The 22,680-nt window shown below is 35.4% G+C and overlaps 4 protein-coding genes, 1 non-coding gene and 1 pseudogene across 15 annotated transcripts; 3 read left to right on the top strand and 3 right to left on the bottom strand.

Annotated features, from left to right (window-relative positions):
• The first annotated feature begins 1,161 nt into the window (after positions 1–1,161).
• LOC125214303 lies at positions 1,162–2,845 on the top strand (annotated as a pseudogene).
• Positions 2,846–11,702: 8,857 nt separating this feature from the next.
• LOC125213016 lies at positions 11,703–15,288 on the bottom strand. 11 transcript variants are annotated; one of them, XR_007174810.1, is made up of 7 exons: positions 14,809–15,288; positions 14,430–14,447; positions 14,128–14,317; positions 13,031–13,223; positions 12,803–12,888; positions 12,541–12,712; positions 11,703–12,443 (listed from the first exon to the last, which is right to left on the bottom strand). XR_007174810.1 is itself a non-coding variant. In XM_048113355.1 (4 exons), the coding sequence occupies exons 1-4, from the start codon at positions 15,179–15,181 to the stop codon at positions 13,208–13,210; spliced, it is 597 nt and encodes a 198-aa protein (XP_047969312.1). In that variant the 5' UTR covers positions 15,182–15,288; the 3' UTR covers positions 12,770–13,207. The 11 variants fall into 11 exon arrangements, 1 of the variants encoding a protein (XP_047969312.1); XR_007174812.1 differs by having other exon boundaries at positions 12,541–12,572; XR_007174817.1 differs by having other exon boundaries at positions 11,703–12,415; positions 12,541–12,572.
• On the top strand, positions 12,184–13,631 carry LOC125213013 (probable WRKY transcription factor 41). Its single transcript, XM_048113347.1, has 3 exons — positions 12,184–12,476; positions 12,569–12,697; positions 12,793–13,631. The coding sequence occupies exons 1-3, from the start codon at positions 12,184–12,186 to the stop codon at positions 13,373–13,375; spliced, it is 1,005 nt and encodes a 334-aa protein (XP_047969304.1). The 3' UTR covers positions 13,376–13,631.
• Positions 15,289–16,587: 1,299 nt separating the features above from the next.
• LOC125214459 (phytyl ester synthase 1, chloroplastic-like) lies at positions 16,588–18,784 on the top strand. Its single transcript, XM_048115495.1, has 3 exons — positions 16,588–16,879; positions 16,953–17,219; positions 17,282–18,784. The coding sequence occupies exons 1-3, from the start codon at positions 16,588–16,590 to the stop codon at positions 18,724–18,726; spliced, it is 2,004 nt and encodes a 667-aa protein (XP_047971452.1). The 3' UTR covers positions 18,727–18,784.
• A 94-nt stretch (positions 18,785–18,878) lies between these two features.
• Positions 18,879–22,150, bottom strand: LOC125214460 (protein SEH1). Its single transcript, XM_048115496.1, has 8 exons — positions 21,881–22,150; positions 21,540–21,651; positions 21,275–21,375; positions 20,588–20,665; positions 20,347–20,502; positions 20,065–20,177; positions 19,547–19,673; positions 18,879–19,182 (listed from the first exon to the last, which is right to left on the bottom strand). Exons 1-8 carry the CDS (start codon positions 22,037–22,039, stop codon positions 19,051–19,053), a joined length of 978 nt encoding a protein of 325 aa, XP_047971453.1. The 5' UTR covers positions 22,040–22,150; the 3' UTR covers positions 18,879–19,050.
• Positions 20,922–21,047, bottom strand: LOC125217244. The gene has a single exon (XR_007175661.1). It is a non-coding gene; the product is annotated as a small nucleolar RNA snoR104 (small nucleolar RNA).
• Positions 22,151–22,680: the final 530 nt, after the last annotated feature.

Genomic DNA, 22,680 nt, shown 5'->3' with positions numbered 1-22,680 from the left:
AATATCGATTAATTGTTGTCTAAACTTCTATCCTTTTTCCCTCTCAGCTTATATACATCATTCAAAAAATATATTCTAGACTTGTAATAAAATAGGTGAATAAGGTGAGGTGGAATATGTATCCATAAAATCCATTATCCAATATTGAGCATATTATTCTCACGTTTAGATAAATTAAGATTGGTGTAAAAATTTTTCGAATCTTAAAATACACTATAAAATCCATTATTTTTTTAATACTAGCATTTACTTTTGGACAAGTAAATCTAGCGTGTAAATATCTCTAGCTATATAATTCATTAATTTAATGATAGACTAGTCCCACAATTAAAAGTTTCAACACTCTACACTCTACATTTATAACCCCAATTTATTAATTTAAATGATGATTAAGGAGTGTGAACCGAACAATTTTCTAAATAGATTGTTATATTTTCATTTTTGTTAATTTAACATTATTACTACCACTATGAAATTTTTTGGATCGAAAGGAAATTTTCCCTTATATAGTCCAAACATGTTGTAAATCGGGTCAATTTTTGCAAGGGAAAGAATTTGTTGGTTTCTGTCAATATCTTTGATTTTTGTTATTGTTATCTCCACCCCTTTTTATTTTGACTTACCTACTATTTAATTCAAAAAATTTTGTGATCATTTCATTTTTTTGGGAACTTCATTTTGAAATATGAATTCAGTTAACTTTTTTTGTTTTTCGTTCAGGCAAAGATTCTTCATATCATATTTCAGTTTTAAAAAAAACTATACGGCCAACATAAAGCTTTTTTTAGATATATAAATCAATAATTTTTAAAAAATGCTTAAATATTTGTGCTTTTTAATAATTTATCAATGGTTAAGAATAAAAAATTGATTTTACAAACTAAAAATATGATTGGAAAACTCCAATTTCAATATTTTAGTTCATTTACATTTTGTCATCAAACCAAAAATTCAAAACAAACTTCGTTAACCCATATGATATGCTAAGAAAATTCACCAATCATCTTTACATACATCCATAAAAAGCTAACAAACAATTTGGCTGTACAACATAGTAATCAACACCCAATTCCCAAATAAAAACACCACCACCACACCCATTCCTCCCCATGCCAAAATCATCACCAACCAAACCCTAAAAAAAAAATTAAAAAATCAAGAATGCTTTCCGGGCCTTTGTGAAGCCGAACAGAAGAGTCCCGGATCAGAGCAAAGAATGGAGCCTCCGGTCCTCGTCCATATTGAGCACGAAGACTTCCTTTCGGGTTCACGGACGACATCCCATTGACCTCGTGCAGCAGTGATGGCTTAGACATGACTCTGAGGCAGGTTTTGAGGGCTTCTGTAGGGGTGATGGGAGAGAGCCCTGGGGATGACGGAGAAGGTGGTGCTTTTGGGGGCAAGATTAGGGCAGTGAAGAGGTTTAAGAGAGTTGTGATTAGAGAAATGAGTTTGGAAGGAGAGTTGAGAGGTTGGCTTTGGTTGGGAATCAGTGTGAGTATTTGGTGCCTGTGATTTCTTATCTCTATGCCAAGAGGATTAAGTTTGTTGTTTGTGATTATTATCCCATGGGCTCTCTGCTGACTTGCTTTCTGGTAAACATCTCTTTGATCTCTCCTTGTGTTGTGTGTATATATGTTGATCGGTTCGAATATGCTATACCCGATGAAATCTATTCGTCCATGAAATAGTGTTTCATTTTTTCATTTCGGGATGTCCTTGATTCAACGATCCAAATATTTTTCATTTTAGGTAAACTAAGACTAGCCGTCCACTAACTTTTTTCTTCCAATTTTCTTTACAAAGACAAACAATTTTTCAAAATTTGGACGAATCAAAACAGGTCAATGCACATAAAGCATTTATGTTTATAGTATAATAAATACTACTCCCCCGTCCCACTTTATGAGTCCCGCTTTTACTATCCCACTTTGATCCAATCAAATATTTCATAAATGATAATAAGCCCTACATTCCACTAACTTTTTTCCACTCACATTTTATTATAAAACTAATACTCCATAAAAGTAGGTCACACATTCCACTATTTTTTTTTACCAACTTTCCAATACATTTCTTAAACCCGTGACGAATTCAAATGAGACTCCTAAAGTGAGACAGAGTGAGCAGGTACCTAAAAAGGAGGCTTGATTTTTACGTTATTTGTAAAATTAATAACAACAATAATATTTTAATGGTATTAGAATTAAATTAATTAGATAAAACAAAATGCTGACTTGAACTAAAGAGAGCTATGCTTTCTCATTATACACACATAGTACAACTTATATTATGAAAATTATATAGTTAGAGATTGATTGTGTGAGGAAATAAAGTTTGTTTAAACTAATTTTGATTAGCTGCAAAGGAAGAAGGGCACACCGGGTTAGAGTGGAAGCACAGGTACAGGATAGCCCAATGCATAGCCAAAGCAATAGCATTCATCCACTCACAGACCCCTCCAAAGGATAGGCACTTGAAGCTCAACGTCCACGGCAACGTCAAGACCTCCAACGTCATGGTCAACGTTGACTTCTCCGCCCGCCTCTCCGACTACGGCTTCGTCCAGCTGGCCGACCACGTGGACACGGGGCAGGATGACCCGTACCAGCCCGGGCTGTCCCAGGAGAGCGACGTGTACAGCTTTGGGGCCGTGCTGATGGAGATCTTGGGGTGGCCGGACGCCGAGTCGGGTGCCACGTCAGGTCATGTGTTTGAATTTTGTGTGGGGAGAGGAGAGGAAGAGAGGCAAGTGAGGAATGTTTTGGAGATTGCTTTGCTTTGTAGGAATAGTTTGGGTCATGAGAGGCCTACTATTAGTGATGTTGTGGCTTGCCTAGCTTGATTACAACTGTTGTCAAGTGGGCTGGGCCTGGGCCGGACTGGACTAAGGCCCGTGTGCGTACGGACAGGTACGGACAGGTATGAAGGCTATTAATGTGCGTTGCGAAAATTACGAGTTAATGTGATATGTGATATACTTTAGATTTGAAGATCAATGGTGATGAGTTTGCGTTCAAATCGAATAAATTATAGTAGTGAATTCAATTTTGTCATTTTTCGTAATTTTAATGTAATAAAGTAGGTAAACAAAAAACAGAAATTTATCAGATTTTATGAAAATAACTAGTTTATTTTTTTTGGACGGAGAGGGAGTACTGTCTAGAATTTGTCTTGAATTGACCGTAATGGATCCTGACGTTTTCTTAGAAATATAAACAACTTTACAAAAGCCTAGTAGAGCAAGAATAATGATCCAATTGGTTATTGGGCTTGGTTATATTATATTCTTCAATTCTCAACTGTTGAACGTATACAAATATATGCTCCTATTTAGGGAGTACTCTTTCCGTCCCACATAATTTGATCCAGTATTTTATTTTGAGCCATCCCACATAATTTGACACACTTCATTTTTACCATTTTTGGTAGTGGACCTCATATTCCACAAACTGATTCATACTCATATTTTATTATAAAACTAATACTTTAAAAGTAGGACCACATCCCATGACTTTTTCAACTCACTTTCAATTAGATTTCTTAAAACCCGTGCCGGGTCAAAGTGTCCCAAATTATGTGGGACGGAGGGAGTAATACATACGTGCAACTAAATTATTAAAAAAATGACAATCACACACACACACACACGATTCTTGTATTGTATGGGCTATCCTCTTGTACATAAGTTCCCTTATTTTTCCTTTATTTTATTCCATCTTGTAAGTGCAGAAAACACCTAGTTCTACACCAGAAATTAATGATTGATACCCTAAAAAAAAAAAAAACTATGATGTCAATAAATGTACTTCTCTCTAAAAAAAAAGAAGAAGGAGCTAAATAAAAGGGAAGCAATGAATAAGTAAAATTGATTTGATACACATAGCAGAAGCATCATAGAGTTAAGGTTGCAAACCTCTTCTTCTTACACTGCTTCCATTTTTCAACAAACTTTTAAAACAATAAAGCTGCCATTGTGGGGTTCCTCTTCACATGCATCGTTACATGAATATGTATTTTTTATTTTTATTTTTTTTCAGTTTTATTTCAAGAATTCATTATTTTCTTTCTTTCTGGCAAATTCCCACGTTCTGTGGCTGAACTCAAATTTTACCATTTTTTTCAAATCTTTTCTCTCTCATATGTCATCACTTTGTTGTGTGTGTGCGTGTTGCCTATTTGTGATTGGTCAGTTTGTGTTCGTGTGATTTGGTCACTCTCGTGTGCACAACTTGTACCAATATTTTAATTTTAAGCTTAATATAATTACTCCCTCCGTCTCACATAATTTTACATACTTTGACCAGACACAGGTTTTAAGAAATGTAATGGAAAGTGAGTTGAAATAGTTGGTGGGATATGGATTCTACTTTTAAAGTATTAGTTTTATAATAAAATGTGAGTAGGAATGAGTTAGTGGAATATGGGGTTCACTACAAAAAATAGTAAAAGTGAAATGCGTAAAATTATGTGGGACGACCTAAAATGGAATACTGGATAAAATTATATGGGACGAAGGGAGTATCATGTTACTCGCTGTGAACAATAATAAAAATATTACAATCTAGTTGAGGTTATTGTGTAGTAGTAATAAATTGGATCTGGGAATCATGTTTCTTTGACTGATTCAATTATAGGAAATGGAGTTTGATGAAGTGAAGGATAATAGTAGAATATCTATTTCACCAATCAACCTAGCTAGCTAGATAGGTACACATTCAAGATCTATTGCATGGTAAAAAACATTAATTAAGTATGTGTTTGCAGTAATTGACTTATTTAATAATTAACCGACCATTGACCTCACTAACTAGTACAACTATCAACTTTGGTGCTACTAAGGATCATATATTAGTAGGGATTATTTGGTGTAAAAAGACGTAAATATCTTTACACAATTTACAGCAATTTTGAAGCATTGTAAATTACATAATTTTAAGAATTTACAATTTTGCAAAATTCTTGACTAATTTCGCAAAATTGTACAAGTCTGGTAACTACAATCAGAATCGATTTTTATAGTAAAGATGACAATTTGACTAATATATTCATATTATTATTAGGTGGGATATTTTTGTTTATATACACTGAATTGGTTTTATAGTATATCACGTAGAATGAATTAAAGTTATACTAGTAGTATATAATTAATACTCCTTATTGTTTATAATTAGGATCGGGTTGACTATTCTTATAATTAAATAAACAATTTTACAAAACCCTAGGAGAGTTAGAATCATGGTACTTTCCCTTAAGCATGATCCAATTGGGGTTTGGGATATAATCAATACCTAATAATTAGGCGCAATTTCATAAACTGAAAGTACACAATACCTACGTGCAACTAAATTATTTAAAAAAATGACACACACATGCACACACATATATAATTACAAGATTCTTGTATGGGTTCACTGAAATATCCTCTTGTGCATTTCCAATTTATTTCTTAAAAAATTTATATACTCAAAAAGAAGAGAGAGAGAGAGTGTGCCAGCTGTGAATAAGCATAAATAGTGAGGTCTTGATAGATTGATAGGGTAGAAACTAAGAGTGCAATTTCTGAAGAAAAATGGAAATGGATGACTCCAAAAGTGAGCTACATTTTGTATTCATGAACTATGATCCTGAATACGAGCGCCTCCGATCCAACAAGTACGTCTTCTTCTTCTTCTCCATCATTAATTTCGGTTATATATATACGCGTTTTTTAGTTACAACTCACACGCACTGAATGACTCAAACCCTAAGCTTCTTATGGAAAAAAGAATTTTTTTCAATTAGTTGTGTAATTTTATGCAAATTTAATTAAAAAGGTGTTGTGTGTGAAATTTGATACTAGAACACATAGAGGGGCACAAGAGCTTGATGTATACTTGAGTAGGAAACATGATGGAATCTTGGCGAAGAATCTTCAGCCAAATTCCTATAACAAGACCCTCTCATTGGTCATCGTCGATGGCTTTGCCGTTGAATTGACGGATCATCAGGTACATTATAAGTGTATTTATACATACACACAATTTATATGAGGATTGCACACATTTGATGGCAAATTTGGTGGTTTTACAATTTGCAGGCAAATGTGCTTAGATCTTTGAAAGAAGTGAGGATTGTGGAGAAGAATCAAGAACTTGCTTGATGATGATTGATGATGATTGATGAAGATGGAATTTGGTGTCCATTTTAAGAAAATAGAAAAAGTAGTATATAGCTAGACAAATCTTAACAATAATGATTTGAACTAGTATAAAATATTGCAATTGCGAGGCTATTATTTATATATTTTCTATATTTAACATGGTAGTCTTCGATATGTATTGATTTTGGTGTTTATTTCCTAATTATATCGGAGAAAAATCATTAATTTTTTTGTGTGAACACCACAAAAAACTACCGAGGACATTCCCGAGTGCTTAGAAAATGCTCGGTATTTTCATAGTGTGTTCGGAATTTTTTTCGTGTAGTCACAGTAAATCCCATTTTTGTAGTGGTATATATGCGCTAATAGCCCAATAGCATCTAAACTATACTTCAAGTATACATACAAAGTTACAAACCAATGGAACTTTGATCAAATCTTGATTATATCTTAATTTCAAAAAATAGAAAAGATAGAAACTCATGAAATGAAATCCAAATTCAGTCTTAATTAAGTTTGTTAATTCAAATCTAAGGGATTCTTACAACAAAAGTCTTCACTTGCACACAATATGTACATAGATGAAAATGTTGTCTTACTCCAAACATAATTATTTTATAGTACACCAAAACAACTTGCAGTTCTACACCAGAAATGATTGATAATTTGATACTGTAAAAAATAAAAACAAAAAAAGGTGAAGCATTGATATTTAGAATCAAATGCATGTGTGAAGGTAACAAATTGGCAGAAGCAGCATTGAGTTAAGGTAACAAACTGGAAGCAGACACACATATATCTTCTTACAATGCTTCCATTTTTCAACATACTTTTAAAACTATAAAGCTGCCATTGTGGGGGTCCTCTTCACATGCACCACTTCATACATAACTTTTTTTAATTAATTTTTCAAATTTATTTCAAGAAATCATTGTTTTCTGAACCCTGATTTTACCAGTGTGCGTGTTGCCTATGTGTGATTGGTCAGTGTGTATTTGTGTAAGTTGCTCTAGTGACCAATGGATATATATCCACATGGAATATTTGGGTATCTCTTAATTTAATTTTCCTTCATCAAATGTCACTTCTCTTTTATGCACAACTTTTATTTTTTTGTTTACTGTTTTTAAGCTTAATGGTTCTTGTTTTCTTGTCACATTCCAACTCTGTTGAAGTGTGAAGAAATAAACTTAATCAGATATAATATTGTTTTTTTTTTCTTCAATGGGTTGGGGATTGATCTCTATAAACATAGTTCATGGAAATCGAATCCTATTTTTAGAAAATATGAATCTCACATTTTGAATACTATTGGATGGACTAATAATTATTGCTTTTCTATGGACAAAAAAAAGTTACAATATAGTTGGCATAAATAGCTCTTGCAAGAAGAGAAGAGCCAATTCCAAACTTGTTGAGGATATTTTTTGTAATGAAATGGATCTAGTAATCATGTTTCTTTGACTGATTCAATTAAAGGAAATGGGATTTGATGAAGTATATAAAGGATAATAGTAGAATATTTATTAATTTCACCAATCACCTAGCTAGGTACATATTCAAGATCTATGTATGCAATTTAGTATTTCAACGGCAAAAACATTAATTAATGTGTGTGTGTTTGCATAAGTTGACTTAGTTATTAATTAAACCGACCATTGATCTATCGCACGTACGTGTGCAATGAATGTTGTGTACCTTTTTATACCAAAGCTCCTAATTAATTCACCCATCAAGAAATTTGGAATATCGTGTTCTACATCATTGTATAATCTATTGGGGATATTCGGAACAAATTAAAGTTTCCATCTAACTTCTAAGATTACAAGTCAAATTGGAAGATAGGAAAGAGATGGTTTGGTTTGATCCACGACTCTTTGCTCGCCCTTGACTTTTTCTTAGATAAAACGGGGCAAAGCCCACTACTCGAGCCAAAATGATAGGCGAGCGAGACAACGAGCAAGATAAAAAAAATAAAAGCAAAAGTCCCACCTATTCTATACAAGTATATAACAATTACCTCACGAGTCATGATCCGAGTGGAAGGATATCGTGAAGAAGAAAAAGGCCCAAACGACATGATGCAAAAGAACACAATTTTTTTTATAAAATTATATATAAAGAGAGAAAATAAAATATGTAATTGAAAAAGGGCAAAACAACGTTTCTTCGTTCTCTCTCAAGAGCTCCATTCCATAGCCATGAACAGCAAAATGTCATCAAATTGCAGTGGCATGGACCAAGAATAGAAGCCCTTGAGGGAGAGTGAAAAACCAATGCCTTGAAATAATAATATTGTATAGATGATTTCCTCTCAATGCCTCCAATATTTGCATGATTTTATTGGTGGATTAATGCGATTGGATTACCCTCCCTTTTTATAATTCACAACCACCCATTCCAAGATACGAAAATTAAATTAAAATTCCTATTCAAACATTAGGGTCCCCCCTTACCATACTTGGCTCTTGACATTCTTTGAAACATTCGGATATGCTAAGTGCCGAATAAAATAATATGCAATCTATTAATTTGTCGTTAGGACCAAGCTAAATAATAATAAACGAAATTAAGAAGGTTTTCCATAGCAAAAAGAATTTTCTTATTATCAATATTTTGATGTCAATTATCAATAGTTTTAGCTTTTGTCATTTTTCAATTTATATTTATTATGTTTTAGTTTGGTTTAATAATCAATTGATTCATTAATTGAATTAAACTTAATGTGTTCATGTATAAGTTCAGAGTGATGTTTTTATGCCATTTTGACATTCTCTATTTGCATGATTCTTGCTTTTTGACTTATCTTTACATCCAATTGTATTTTTTTTTCTCTCTTGCGAATTGGATACGGAGAAATGCAACTATATAATGGTATCGGATTTATTTATTTAATTTTAATTTTCTAATTTATTTTTGGGATAGTAATTAATGCTTGATATTCTAAACTTGCAGGAATACTTTAAGGTTCTGCACTCACAAGTTTTGGGCCTTTTGGGCTTTGGCAGTGCCATTTAGAGAGTCATTATTTTGGTTTTTGTATTTCATATTTATTCCTTATAGGTTTAAATATGATCTAAATACCATAGAAAAACGACAATCAATAGTGGGAAACAAATAAGTTAAGAAAGAAAAATGTATAATCTCAATGTGCGCAGAGATGAAGACATTAAAAAAAAAAATATATAAAATAATGTAAATCACTAATAAATCATAGAGACATTAAATCTCAAAATCATGACCCTTTAAAATTAAATAAAATAAATCAATATATTGAAGCACCGAAACAAGGACCACACTACTTTTTAGTTTTAAGACACTGGTCCCATTTACTCACAATTAATTCAATAGGAATTTGTCAACGAATTTATTTTCTTCACCCTTCACCATTCAACAATATTGTGATGTACATTGTCATTAACACTAAAAAATCTCTTTCGTTTATTTTCTAGGACAGCAAAAATTCTTGAACAGCTTATTTTGAAAGGGTAAAATTAAGATTAAATGCATAAAAAAATAAATGAAAATTCAGTAGTTGAGATTTGTAAAATGGAATTTATATTCGGAACCAAAGACCTATATATTCTTTAAAAATCATAATTAAATAAAAAACTAATGTTTTGTCAATATTTACGAGACTGCCACGTCCACCGACCATACAAAAAAATAACGTCAACTTTATTTTTACTACTACGTAAATTGTGATGTTAAATGATTATTCCACGTCACGTTCAGTCCTTTTCACCAAATGAAAAAATTTTCCACAAAAACACGGTTATACAAAGTCATGCTAAAAATATGGTATGAGACACCTTGCTCTACAATATCACAATCAATTTTTTCATTTGGCAAAATGTTCATAGATTAATGTATTTACGTGACGGATCTAAAAAATGAAATTCGAGGTTTTGAAGCTAGCTACTACACATAGAGTTCGTCGGAGGTATAAAGTACTGAATTTAATAGAATTTTTCGATAACTGACGTTAGAGTCCACAGACACCACCTTCATTCATGTTGCGTCAATAAATTTGATGATTTTCAATTGTCACTGTTTTTGATATATTCTGTTTGCTAATTCTTGACTTTGATTATTTTTTAATTCGTCAAAAAATTTCTTGAGACTATGCTTTACCGTTACCCAAATATTTCAATTGAATATAAACGGCTTCTAGACACTTACGTCATTAAAATTTTGGAATTATTTTCTTCACCTAAATTCGGACATCGAAATTTGGTACGTAACATTTCAATTTTTATTTTACAATGAATAATATGATTAAGAGAGGCCAAATCGGTCCAAAACTGATGTTGATAGGCAGAAATTTTAGTCAAATTTGTTTGTATTTATCTTTTCCAATATTAAGGCTGAACACCTTGAATTTCTATTAGAAGGATCTAATGTCCTTTCTCTTTTATCGTTATTCATGTCGATCTTGGTATACATATATAGTAATATAAGAAGTATCTAATAAAAAAAATTCGTTTGTTTAGACAATTTTTAATCATTACATTTTTACCTTTTAGATCAAATGATCAATAGATAATTATTAAATTATGACTTTATGCAAATAATAATAATAATTGAATTTTGACTACTTAGGTGATGGTATTGGAACTATTGGTAATATTTTTGAGAAACTCATAACTTTCACATTCCTAAAGTAGGAAAAAATTAGCCAAAATCAGATTGATTAGAGTCGAAAACAAAGAATTTAAATAAAATCTTCATATTATATATATGAAGGGAATTAAGGTAATAAAAAAAGAATAACAAATGCCTACTATTGACTCATATCCAATTCATTCTGTTAATAATAATTTATTTGGTTAAAGTTGTAACAAACCAAAAGTAAGGCATTTCCCTTTTGAATATCATCTTTTCATCTTTACCCTAATTAAAATGAGTTAGCAAGTGGTATTATCAAATTATTACGCATAATATTTATAATAATTTCAGTTTAGTGGGAGAAAAGGTAGTAACTGAATAATATGATCTAAATAGATATGGACAGTAGTTTATTCACGTGATAAGAAGGTCCAATCAAGCTGGATTAAAATAAAATAATAAATCGAAATAACGCGGAATTTGAAGATTCCATCTCATGATTTTCTTACTAATTGCACTTTGACTTAATGATATTTTTTTCATATATATTCACTTCATCTAAACACTTGAAAACTTTAGGTTTGAACGAGTCAGCATGCATTGGAACCTTCTTTGCCCTTTGGGTGTAAGGATCCCATTCAATCAACACCATTCCTTCATATTTCGATATTATTTGAGATTGAATTGAGTCTGTATTAATTGAGAATAATATTATTATATGGGGAATGCTAAGATTCATAAGCTAAGACTATGATCGAGGCTAGTCAAACAGTAGCTACTATATTTCTCAAATAGTTGGCACAAGGCTCCTAATATGCTCACTCCTAAGTTACAAATGAATTATTTCTGATTTTATTAACAAAAAAAGTTCCAGCCAAATTAAATTATCGCATTTTACTACACGTAAAATAATTATGGAACACAATAGTACTAAAAAAATTAAACATGAGACTGAAAAAGAAGAAAATGAGACATTTTATTGAGGTTTGAATTGGTCAGCCCTCAAAACATTGATTTTAAATATTTGGTCCACATGAAAAACTCGGTTTCTCAGTCAAACTTCAACTCTCACTCTTTTCCACATAATTTTCTTTATCAATCATTCCTTAAAAAAATTTCTTTAAATACATATGCTTCATCATCAGCTTTGCCAGCATCACTCTATTCTCCTCTTCAATAATATAGCATTACCTTAGCTTTCTAATATAACCAAATTTTCTCAACTAAATTCTATATAACCAATATAAAGGGCAAAAAAGAGATTTTTGGCCCTTTGCATATATGAAGAGAAGCTTAGTTTGCTGCATAGCAAGAGTATTGTACCGGACGTGCAGACTGGCTAGCCGCATCCCGAGCTGAACGAGCATCGTTTTGTGGAAGTCGACCGACCGACCCTCTCTCTGTCTTTCCTGCAAGCAAAAGTGAAGTAAGAAATGGAGTTATGGGAAATGCAAGTGCTGAGCGATGAATTAGCTCAGGGGATGGAGAAAGCCGTGCAGCTGCGGTTTCATCTCTGCTCGACGTCTCCCTCTGAGGCCGAGGACTTGCTTCTGCAGAGGATAATATCGACTTTCGAGAAGGCTCTTTGCATCCTCAAGGGCGGGGGACATGTTGGAGTAGCACCGGCTGCAGCTCCCGAGTCTTCGATCTCTGCTGATGGAAGTTCTAGAAGCGATGATACGAACAAGAATGTCTGTCAAGATTATGGCGAAGCATCAAAGAAAAGGTAGTTACAGCAGTAAATTGATCATAGACAGTTAAAAACAATAGGGAGGAAAATTTTGACTGACATTCTCTACTTCTTGTTTGATATCATAGGAAGCTGCAGCCCACATGGACAGAACAAGTGAAAGTCAACTCGGGAAACGGGCTTGAAGGGCCCGCGGACGACAAGTATAGATGGAGAAAGTATGGACAGAAAGACATTTTGGGAGCTAAATACCCAAGGTTCATTCACTCTCCCTTTATACATCAAAAGGCATAAATAAAAGACATTTGCATGAGAATATGGTCTGAAAATATATATATGGTCATTTTTACAGAAGCTATTACCGGTGTACCTACCGCCAAGGCCAGAACTGTTGGGCAACGAAGCAAGTGCAGAGATCGGACGAAGATCCCACCGTATTTGAGGTCACCTACAAAGGAACACACGCATGCAAGCAGTTCAATGATGCAGTTCCACAACCAGAATCACCAGAAAAACAAGAACTCAAAAGCAACAGCTCATGTTATGATCAACTACCGCAGAATCCAATGATTTCAAACTTTAGAGCTAACCTCAGAGTTGACACTGATGCTTCAGACATCCAAGAGATGCCGCCGGCCTACTTCTCTTTCCCAGCGACAATTCCATGCCAAGAAAGAGAAAGTGAGTGTTATCCAATTTCTGCTCAGGCTGACGACAACCACTTGGGAGGATATTCCCCGTTGTTCTATTCTCCAGCCACATCAGGATCAAATTGCTTCTCCTCTGCAACATATCAGATGAGAGACTACGGGGCTAATGATAATACAGACAATGCATCAACAAACAATTCTCCGATTGGCGGAATAGAGTTCTCAATCGATCCAGTACATATAGATCCAGACTTCCCATTCAACATCCCTGGATTTTTCACATGATCGAAGTTCAAACTTTGTGAAAGTGGGAAACAAGAGAGTTGGTTGGTTTAACAACCACTATTCTTGATCATTGCGATAAGAGAACAGCATTCTCGTAGGAATGTCATCCAGGTGCTTCAGTTATGAGCTGAAAACCAAGGACTGATCGTATGGCTAGCAAGTTCTGCAGTCTAGTTAGTCTAGTTTTCATGTATAGAATCAGAGTGTCATCACTCTTTTATTCAATTTTCACTAATACATTAGCCTACCAACAAAACAGACATGTGGAGTTATCAATTTAGATTTCGATGATTCAACTAAACAAATACAACCAGAAGAAGAAGCAAGGTGAAAAACCTTGCAACATTACACCTCAAGAATAGGAATGAACATTCTGCACAGCAAGAGCTATTGCATCCAATGTAATTATTCTACTTACATGATAGAAATGGGGACTATTAAATATAAACAATTGGTTACATGATATGATGATAAGCATATAAGCATATAAGCTACCGGGTACTGCAATGTTGCTAATAAACTCAAAAGAAAATACAAAGACACAAACGATAATTGTGCAAAACGTTTGAAAGAAGAGCTGAAAATAGGATTTCCTGCCTAAGGAGTTCATATGTAGCGCTGAAAGAGTGGTTGGCATGAACTCATGCATCACAAGTATGAACATAAGAATAAATTACAGAACAAAATAACAGACTTCACACCATTGCAGCACGCTAGAGTATCAATCACAACCATAGGGTCGTACTGATCACCTAACCGATGGACTATCCTCCTCTTTTGCCTCAGTAGTGAAATTCGATCCGTTACCATTCCCATCTCCAGCTTTCCTAAGAGCCTCTCTGAGGCCTAAAACAATGAATACGTTGGTCAGTGCAAGCAGCGACTCGGCTCCACCGTGTAGCCAATCCACATTGGACAAAGATGTCCCATAGTGCACCTTTGCTGTTTGAAAACAGAAATTAGGCCAAAATACAAAACTAAATTAGAGAAAACACAGAAAAAGTGTTCATATACGAAGTTAAAGGTGTCTTATTGAAGATTTGAAGATTGTTACCATAAATTCCAGCTGGTACTGCAAAAATATGAGGAAATGATTAGTACATGACAAAATGTCAAGCTCAAACATTTACTAGATTAGATAGAAAGTTAAAGTGTTAAACAGAAATGACTCAAGCCTCAAATTTGCAGGTTAAAGAATATTCAAAATAGAGTGATTCGATCAATCTTTAGCCCCTTTTCAAGTTGAAAACTCAATTAGGAACCACACAACTTCTTCAATCATACTACAATAGATTGTAATCTTTCCAAAATCAATTACTTTTTCACTATCATTAAATAACAGCACAAAAACCCTAAACCCCCAATTCTCCCAACGCTTCAGAGAACTCAAATTCTAAGAATTAAAGCAGCATAGAACAAAATTAACAACTTACTCGTAGCGCCGACGAAAGCAAGGAGAAAATAGAAGCCGAAAAGAGTGAGCTTTGGGGCAGATTTGGATCTGGTGATGAAATAGAGGAAACCAAGATAGGGGAAGAGGGAGAAAGCGAAGAGCTGGGATGCTATGCTCTGTGAATCGATGCTCGGCGCCCATGGATCCACGGGTAGCAAAATTCCGTTGCAGATGATCCCTTTTCGAGCGATTCTTCTTCCATCTGCAATTTGAATTTGGTGTTTGAGTTGGAATTGGCGGTTGGGAGTGAAGATGGTGGTTTCTGCGGTTGGGTGTGAGGTGAGGTTTTTACATAAACCAGTGGTGGATTGGGGATTCTTGAACCAAGTTTGGATTTGAACAAAGCTACTCATTTTTCTACTCTTTCACTCTCCTTGTTTTTGTTGATAAGTTTAAACTTAGAAATGATTCACCACCATCACTAAATTGTGAATTCTGGGATTCCATATCCATTCGTAACTGCTTATGATTCTGCAGTTAGCTATCAAGCTCACATTTTATTTTTATTTTTTTATTTTATCTTATTTTAATTATATACTAGTATAACATAACATTTGATTCCCCACCATTTATATATTTTTTTTCAGATTATAATTCCATAGTTTGGGGCCAAAACAATTGCACAAAATTAGAGAATTTTGTTAATTGAAATTTTCGATATTATGTTCTTTTATTATTTACACATTACAATAGTTTGTTTTATTTGTATGAAATTATGGCTAGAAAGCCTAGTTTATACTTCCTCCGTCGCACATAATTTGTAATACTTTGACCCGGCACAGATTTTAAGAAATTTATTAAAATCTAATGGAAAGTGAGTTGAAAAAGTTGATGAGACGTGAGTCCTATTTTTAAAGTATTAGTTTTATACTCCCTCCGTCCCGCTTTAAGATGACACGTTTTCCTTTTTAGTTTGTCCCAACTAAGATGACACATTTCCTTTTTTGATCACTTTTTCTCTCCAATTAATACACTCAACCACTTTTTCTCACTCCTATTAAAATATCCATCTTTTTTTATCTTTCTACTTTAATATTTACATCCATCTTCTCTCTCTCCAATTAAACACTTTAACAATAACTCCTAAAACTCCGTGCCGACTAAGCAATGTGTCATCTTAGCCGGGACGGAGGGAGTAATAAAATGTGAGTTGGAATGAGTTAGTGGAATATGTGGTCCACTACTAAAAATAATAAAAGTGAAATGAGACAAATTATGTGGGACGATCTAAAATAGAATATTGAGTCAAATTATGTGGAACGGAAGGAGTAGTATTTTCAGAAAATAAAATTGACACATTTCAATAGTTATGTTGTGTAAATTTGCATGAAATCTTATAGCGTGATTTAATTTTTTAGATTTTCTTGTACCTCAAAGTCAAAAGTTCCGGTCCAAATAAAATATGAATTAATTAAATTGATGTGTATGTAAAATGGAAAGTAATTTTGTTCAGCTCGAAAATTAATCAAATTAGTTGAAATTACTAATTATTATTTATGATAAAACAACTTCCATAAGCAGGCAAAAAGCAAATTAACCTTGATTCATTTACCTTTTATTAAGCCATGTTGAAGCAAAAATCCACAATTTCAGTTCCAACTGAAAATCCTCCACACCTAAAATTCCCATCTCACAATCTTTACATGACCTACATCTTGTGTAGTAAATCCAAAACTCCCTTTTTTCTCTCAACAAACAATTTTCCTTTCTTTCCAAACCTTCAACTTATGCAAACAAACATCAAGTGAATAGAACAACAATGAGCCTCTCCCTCTCTTGTCCAATCTTGCTCCACAAACCCTCTCATCATCCAGTTTCCTTCCCACATCCAAGACTGCCAAACCATTCATGGAAAATAGCTTCAACAAAGAAGCAAAACCCCCAAGAGCTGAAGCCGTTGTGGGACGACGGCTACGGGACTCAAACAGTGAGAGACTACATAGATGTCGCCAAAGCTATGGCCAAGCCCGATGGCGGCCCACCTCGGTGGTTCTGCCCTGTTGAATCCGGACCGCCTCTTGAAAACTCACCTCTTCTTCTGTATTTACCTGGTACTTGCAGAGACTGTGTTGTGTGAGAAACTAGACAGATATAGTTGAGGATGCTTTTATTAACTGTGTGCAGGAATTGATGGTGTGGGGATGGGGATGGTGGTGCATCACAAGGCTATGGGGAAGGTTTTTCGAGTGAGGTGTTTGCATATACCGGCTGATGATCGGACAGCATATGAAGATCTCGTTGAGTTCGTCGGGGCGGCTGTGGAGGAGGAGCGAGCTTCATCTGCGAACATGCCGGTGTACTTGGTCGGCGACTCGTTCGGAGGGTGCCTTGCTCTTTCTGTAGCTGCGGCAAAGCCTGCTGTGGACATAGTCCTCATATTGGTGAATCCAGGTCAGTCTTTTCCTTAAAATAACATATTTATATGTTACTTACAAGGCCACATGCCACTGCAGCGACGTCGTTTGAGAGGTCACAGCTCCAACCACTGCTCCCCTTCATGGATGTTCTTCCGGCCAAGTTACTCCCTTACTTGCTGGGTGCCACCTGCGGTGATCCGATGAAAATGGCTGCCGTGATAAACGCTACAGAGTCATCTCCCTCAAAACAGTTGGAGAGATTTGTCCACGAGCTGTCTGCTTTACCAGTAGCTGTGTCTAATTTGGCAGACATCTTGCCAAAAGAAACACTGCAGTGGAAGATAAAGCTACTGAAATCAGGTGCAGCCTCTTCTAACTCGCGTCTCCATGCAGTAAACAACGAGGCCCTCATCCTGGCAAGCGGCAGAGACGCTATGCTCCCTAGCAAGGACGAGGCAGAGAGGCTCTCGTCCTTGCTCAAGAATTCAAAAGTACGTTTCTTTAAAGATAACGGTCACCTTCTACTAATGGAAGATGGGATCAATCTCTTGTCAGTTATAAAAGGGAATCACATGTACCGTCGCTCCAAAAAACGCAACCATGTGATGGATTTCTTGCCTCCGAGCAAGTTTGAGTTCCATCACACCTTCGACAACATACTGGGGATGTTACGTTTGGGTGTGAGCCCAGTCATGCTATCGACTATGGCGGATGGAGAGGTCGTGAGGGGATTAAGTGGAGTACCGGACCAAGGCCCGGTTCTCCTTGTGGGCTACCACATGCTTGTAGGAGCAGAAATCAGTACTATTGCTGAGGAGTTTCTGAGAGAGAAGAAGGTGATGATTCATGGATTAGCACATCCAATGATATTTGGGAAGGATATGGAAGCAGCATGTCAAGAAGCCTCAGCGTTTGATTATTTCAAAGTGTTTGGAGCTATACCTGTTTCAGCAGCCAACCTTTGTAGATCACTAATTGAGAAACGGCACGTGCTTCTTTACCCGGGCGGGGTGAGGGAGGCCCTGCACCGTAAGGGAGAGGCGTACAAGCTGTTCTGGCCGGAAGACCCTGAGTTCGTGCGGGCGGCTGCCAAGTATGGTGCTAAAATTGTGCCGTTTGGGGTGGTGGGAGAGGATGATGTGATTGAGTTGTTGCTCGACTACGATGATCTGATAAAGATACCTATTATTAAAAACAAGATCAAGCGTGAGAATGAGAATATGCCTAGAGTGAGAGCAGGGAAGGATGTGAAGGGGAAGGTAGGGGAGCAGATTTTCTATGTGCCCGGTTTCTACCCTAAGGTGCCCGGGCGGTTCTATTTTCTGTTTGGGAAGCCGATGGAGATGGAGGGACGGGGAGAGCTGATGACAGACAAGGCGAGAGTGATGGAGGTTTATCTGCAGTTGCAGGGGGAGGTTGAGAGATGTATGGCTTATTTGATAAAGAAGAGAGATGAAGATCCATACCGGCATTTTTTGGACAGGTTGTTGTACCGTACTGTTTCATCTCCAATTCATGAGACTCCCACTTTTGATCCATGAAGGTATGTTGCCTGTTGAGATCAATGTAATAATAACTGTGTGTGATGAGGTATCAAAATGTGTAATAAGAGTTTCTGTTGTTGGAAGGTTTGGTAGGATTTTTCAGCTTGACGTGGTTGCAATAAGAGGGTTCTTGTTTCTGTAACAAATAGTGAAATGCTAACAACATATGGTATTCAAAGTTCAAACTCAGCCTGAAAAAACTGTTAAAATATACAGAATAATGTCACCAGAATTACAATTATAAGCACGCACGCATCCATTCCCAGATCTCAACAATGGCAGAATAGGTACTGAAGATAGGCATGGTGAGTGAGGGCAAAACTAACTAGGTGGTGCCAGAACAGCTTGCTCGTGCCATGCTCCATTTAAGTTCGACTGCCACAGCCTCACCACGCCATCACTTCCCGTTGTAGCAAGTGTCATTCCACTCATATCCCATTCCATCTCCCACACCTATTACCGAAATATGTTACTATAATCATTTACATATATGGAAAAACTGGTTTCTAGGAAACTACATAACTATTTACAAATGAAACTAAATATAGACATTTATTATAATCGACAAAAACATTGTGGAGGTTTGGTTGTATATTAGTCCAAGTTTCAAATTTTTAGTTTTTCCAGCATAAATTACTAAGCCCAGAGAAACCAAGTCAAATGTGTTTGGAAATTGAGATGTATATTTCCCAACTTGTTTACTTTTGAATGAAACCCTTTGTTGTTTAAATTTTGGTTATTTTGATCAACACTGCCAAGTATTACTAAGCACGTATTGAATGTACTAGGGGGCATTGAAGATAGGGGTGTTAAATACCTCATTCTCATGGCCAGAGAGCAATGCAACCCTATGCACTGAAAGTCTCCCATCATGATCAGGGTTTGACCCGAGTTGCCAGATCGATATTCCTTTCTGAGTCGCAACAGCTATCAGTTCATAAGGCCTGAACAATTACAAAGCAATCATCTATAACATTTGAAAATAAACTCATTTCCATGAGATATATCTTTCCAAGGTATGCCAATACAAGGAGAACACTTTTTACAATGTTGCATCTGTGTGTGCGTAGTATGCTATCTTTTTAGAATTGTTTCATGCTTCTTGTTTTCTTTTACTAAAGCATATGTTTGTTTCATTCTTTTGAAGCAAGATATATATTTACCATTCTCGTCCATTACAACTTGTAACAAATGATTATTTCTCAATAATCTATATATAGAAATCATTATCAAAGGGGTAACAGGAGCTTTCTTTTCTACCTTCCATCTAGAAAAGTGGAACTAGTAAGAAATTATTAACACGAGCCAGATGGGGAATGCTTCATATCTTGGTACCTTCCAATATTTGGGGCCCAGGCAACTGAAGAAACCTGATCACCCTTGTCCTCGGGTAAAGAAAGCTCTGCAACTGGAAGCCATCTTTGATGATCCAGATCAAACTCCCAGACCTGTCAGGTATACAATACAACTAAATTTGAAATGTGGCTCCATAGATATATAGATCAGAGAATCAGGTAAATTCATTAAATAGGAAAACTGACTAAAATGCTCCCAGATTAAGGGAGATCATAAATAAGTGAGGCGATAGGTAAATTCAGCAGCAAAAGAAGCATGTACCTTTGCAGAATTTAATGATGGAGTGTTTGAATTAAAGCCTAAAACAAAACTTGATTGTTGGACTTCAATTCGTTCTGGATTCCATGAAATGGATGCAGATAAACAGGAGACGTTCCCAAACTTGGACACCAAATCAATCACATTTTGAAACTCAGCCTGTAAGTTGATAAAACTGAATTACTGATCCAATGAAAAGTAATACTAGATGCTTGTAATAGAGCCTAGATAGCAAAAGTGAAACCTGAAGCTGCCACTTCTCCAGTTCAAGCGTATCTAGGAGCTCATGTATTTTAACTTGTCCGTCAGAATACGCAGCAACCTGTTGAGGAAAAAGTCAGCAAAGATTGGTGTTCAAAACAGACCACACGCATTTTATCATTCTCAAAATTGCCAAGATAGCTAGTTTCTCATAGATATATTATATAATACAATAATACAAGTAATATAATAGAGACTTTCATTTTCGATGAGGAGACTGTTGTATTGCAATTACAATAGTTCATTTTTGCATATCTATAAATATATCTTTTGTCTTGTCAAATTAGTTTCTGAACTCCCTCAAACATGAAAGTAACTTGTATATGCACTTCATCCTCGACTTGCAGAGCTCTCTCAGGCAGTGCAACTATCCAGGAAACCGAAGTGCAATGTTGCTTTAGGAAGATTGTATCGGCCAACATCTAAGCTTACAGATGCCCCCCTTCTTTTCTTCCAACATAAATATTTATACCCATATTTCCTTCCTCTCATGCTATAATTCAAACTATAACAAGAAAATTGGTGTCTCAGTTTTGTGCAGGAAGAGCCTGTAATTATCAGCTCTCAACACCCACATTCATAAGATAAGCGACTGAAGCACACAAAAAGCAAACAAGACCCACTGCAGCCACATAATGCCAATATCAAGCAATTAGTAATTAACACTTACCAATTTCAGACTTGTTTGACCATATCCAAATTGAACATCTAGTACTTGACTTGTGTTCCTATCAAAGCATTTGCACATCTTCCAGTGAGGCCCTTCGGTATCTATAGGATTAAAATTACAAACATATTATAGTTAGCCCCTCATACATAATAAGAGAAACAAAAGGAAGTTATTGGAGATGCAAAATCAGATAAAAGCATAATTAACAGGAAAAAGTTGGGAAAATGCAAAATTCAGAAAAACTAACTGGGAATTCAGCAATTACCATCCACGACCTCCTCCCACAAGGACAAATTCCCATCTTCACTAATGCAAGCAACTGAATCACCGTATTCTGGCGGAGCCCAGACCACTTTCACAATGCTGCCATCATGTGCCTATTTTCGAAATAACACCAGCATATGAGAAATCCCATTACTGAAAACAATTTACATATAAATACAGCTCACAAAAGTAAAAGCTCAATACACACGAAAATCACATCAGCATTTCAACAAAAAGTGTTCAACAACTCAAGCCCCTGATCCTAACTTCAAACATTTCACCAAATGACCGAAAATTAAAAAAAAAAAATCAAATGGAGAGAAAGAGAGCATATATACTGACCTTAAATCTGTGGATACGAGTAAAGTCTGAAGAGGCTGGATCAGTTGAATCATAAATTGCCAACGAACCATCAATGAGTCCTGCAACCAATCTCTCGCCGCTGTAATTCCAAGCTGTGCATCTTGTACCTTTGTCAAGTACCAGAATGGATTTATCCATATCTGTTCTAGCTATTAATCGATCATACAACTACTTAGAAACCGGAGATGAACAGGGGATGAACACGCTACTAGAGCGCGGTTTTGGTTCCTTAAACCCTAATTCAATTTGGGGATTTTGGAATATTTGTTTAATTTATTAATTGTATTTTCCTCTGAATAAAATTTCGAAAAGGGAATGGGCTTTGATTCGTTTAACGAGGCCCATCAGAAACAAGTACTTTAACACCGAAGTAGATTTTTCTTAGTAATATGGAGTAAATTGGTCCATAGAAATACTTTATGGTAGTACATAAATATTACTCCTCCCGTCCCTCATTAAGAGTCACACTTCCGTTTGTGCACTCATTTTATAAAAATAATAATAAATAGTTAAATTGGAGAGATGGTAAAGTTAGAGAGAGAATAATGTAGAGAAGACTCTGCACTCATTTTATAAAAATAATAATAAATAGTTAAATTGGAGAAATGGTAAAGTTAGAGAGAGAATGATGTAGAGAAAAGTCTTCTGTATATTATTCTCTCTTTTACTTTACCATTTCTCCAATTTAACTATTTATTATCATTTTTATAAAACTAGTGCAGAAACGGAAGTGTGACTCATAATGGGGGACGGAGGGAGTATTTTGTATGTGTGTGTGT

This window comes from Salvia hispanica, chromosome 3, assembly GCF_023119035.1.
Source record: "Salvia hispanica cultivar TCC Black 2014 chromosome 3, UniMelb_Shisp_WGS_1.0, whole genome shotgun sequence".
NCBI classification, from domain to species: Eukaryota; Viridiplantae; Streptophyta; class Magnoliopsida; order Lamiales; family Lamiaceae; genus Salvia; species Salvia hispanica.
Note: the sequence above shows the minus strand (reverse complement) of the source record. Positions and strands in the feature narration are given on the sequence as shown.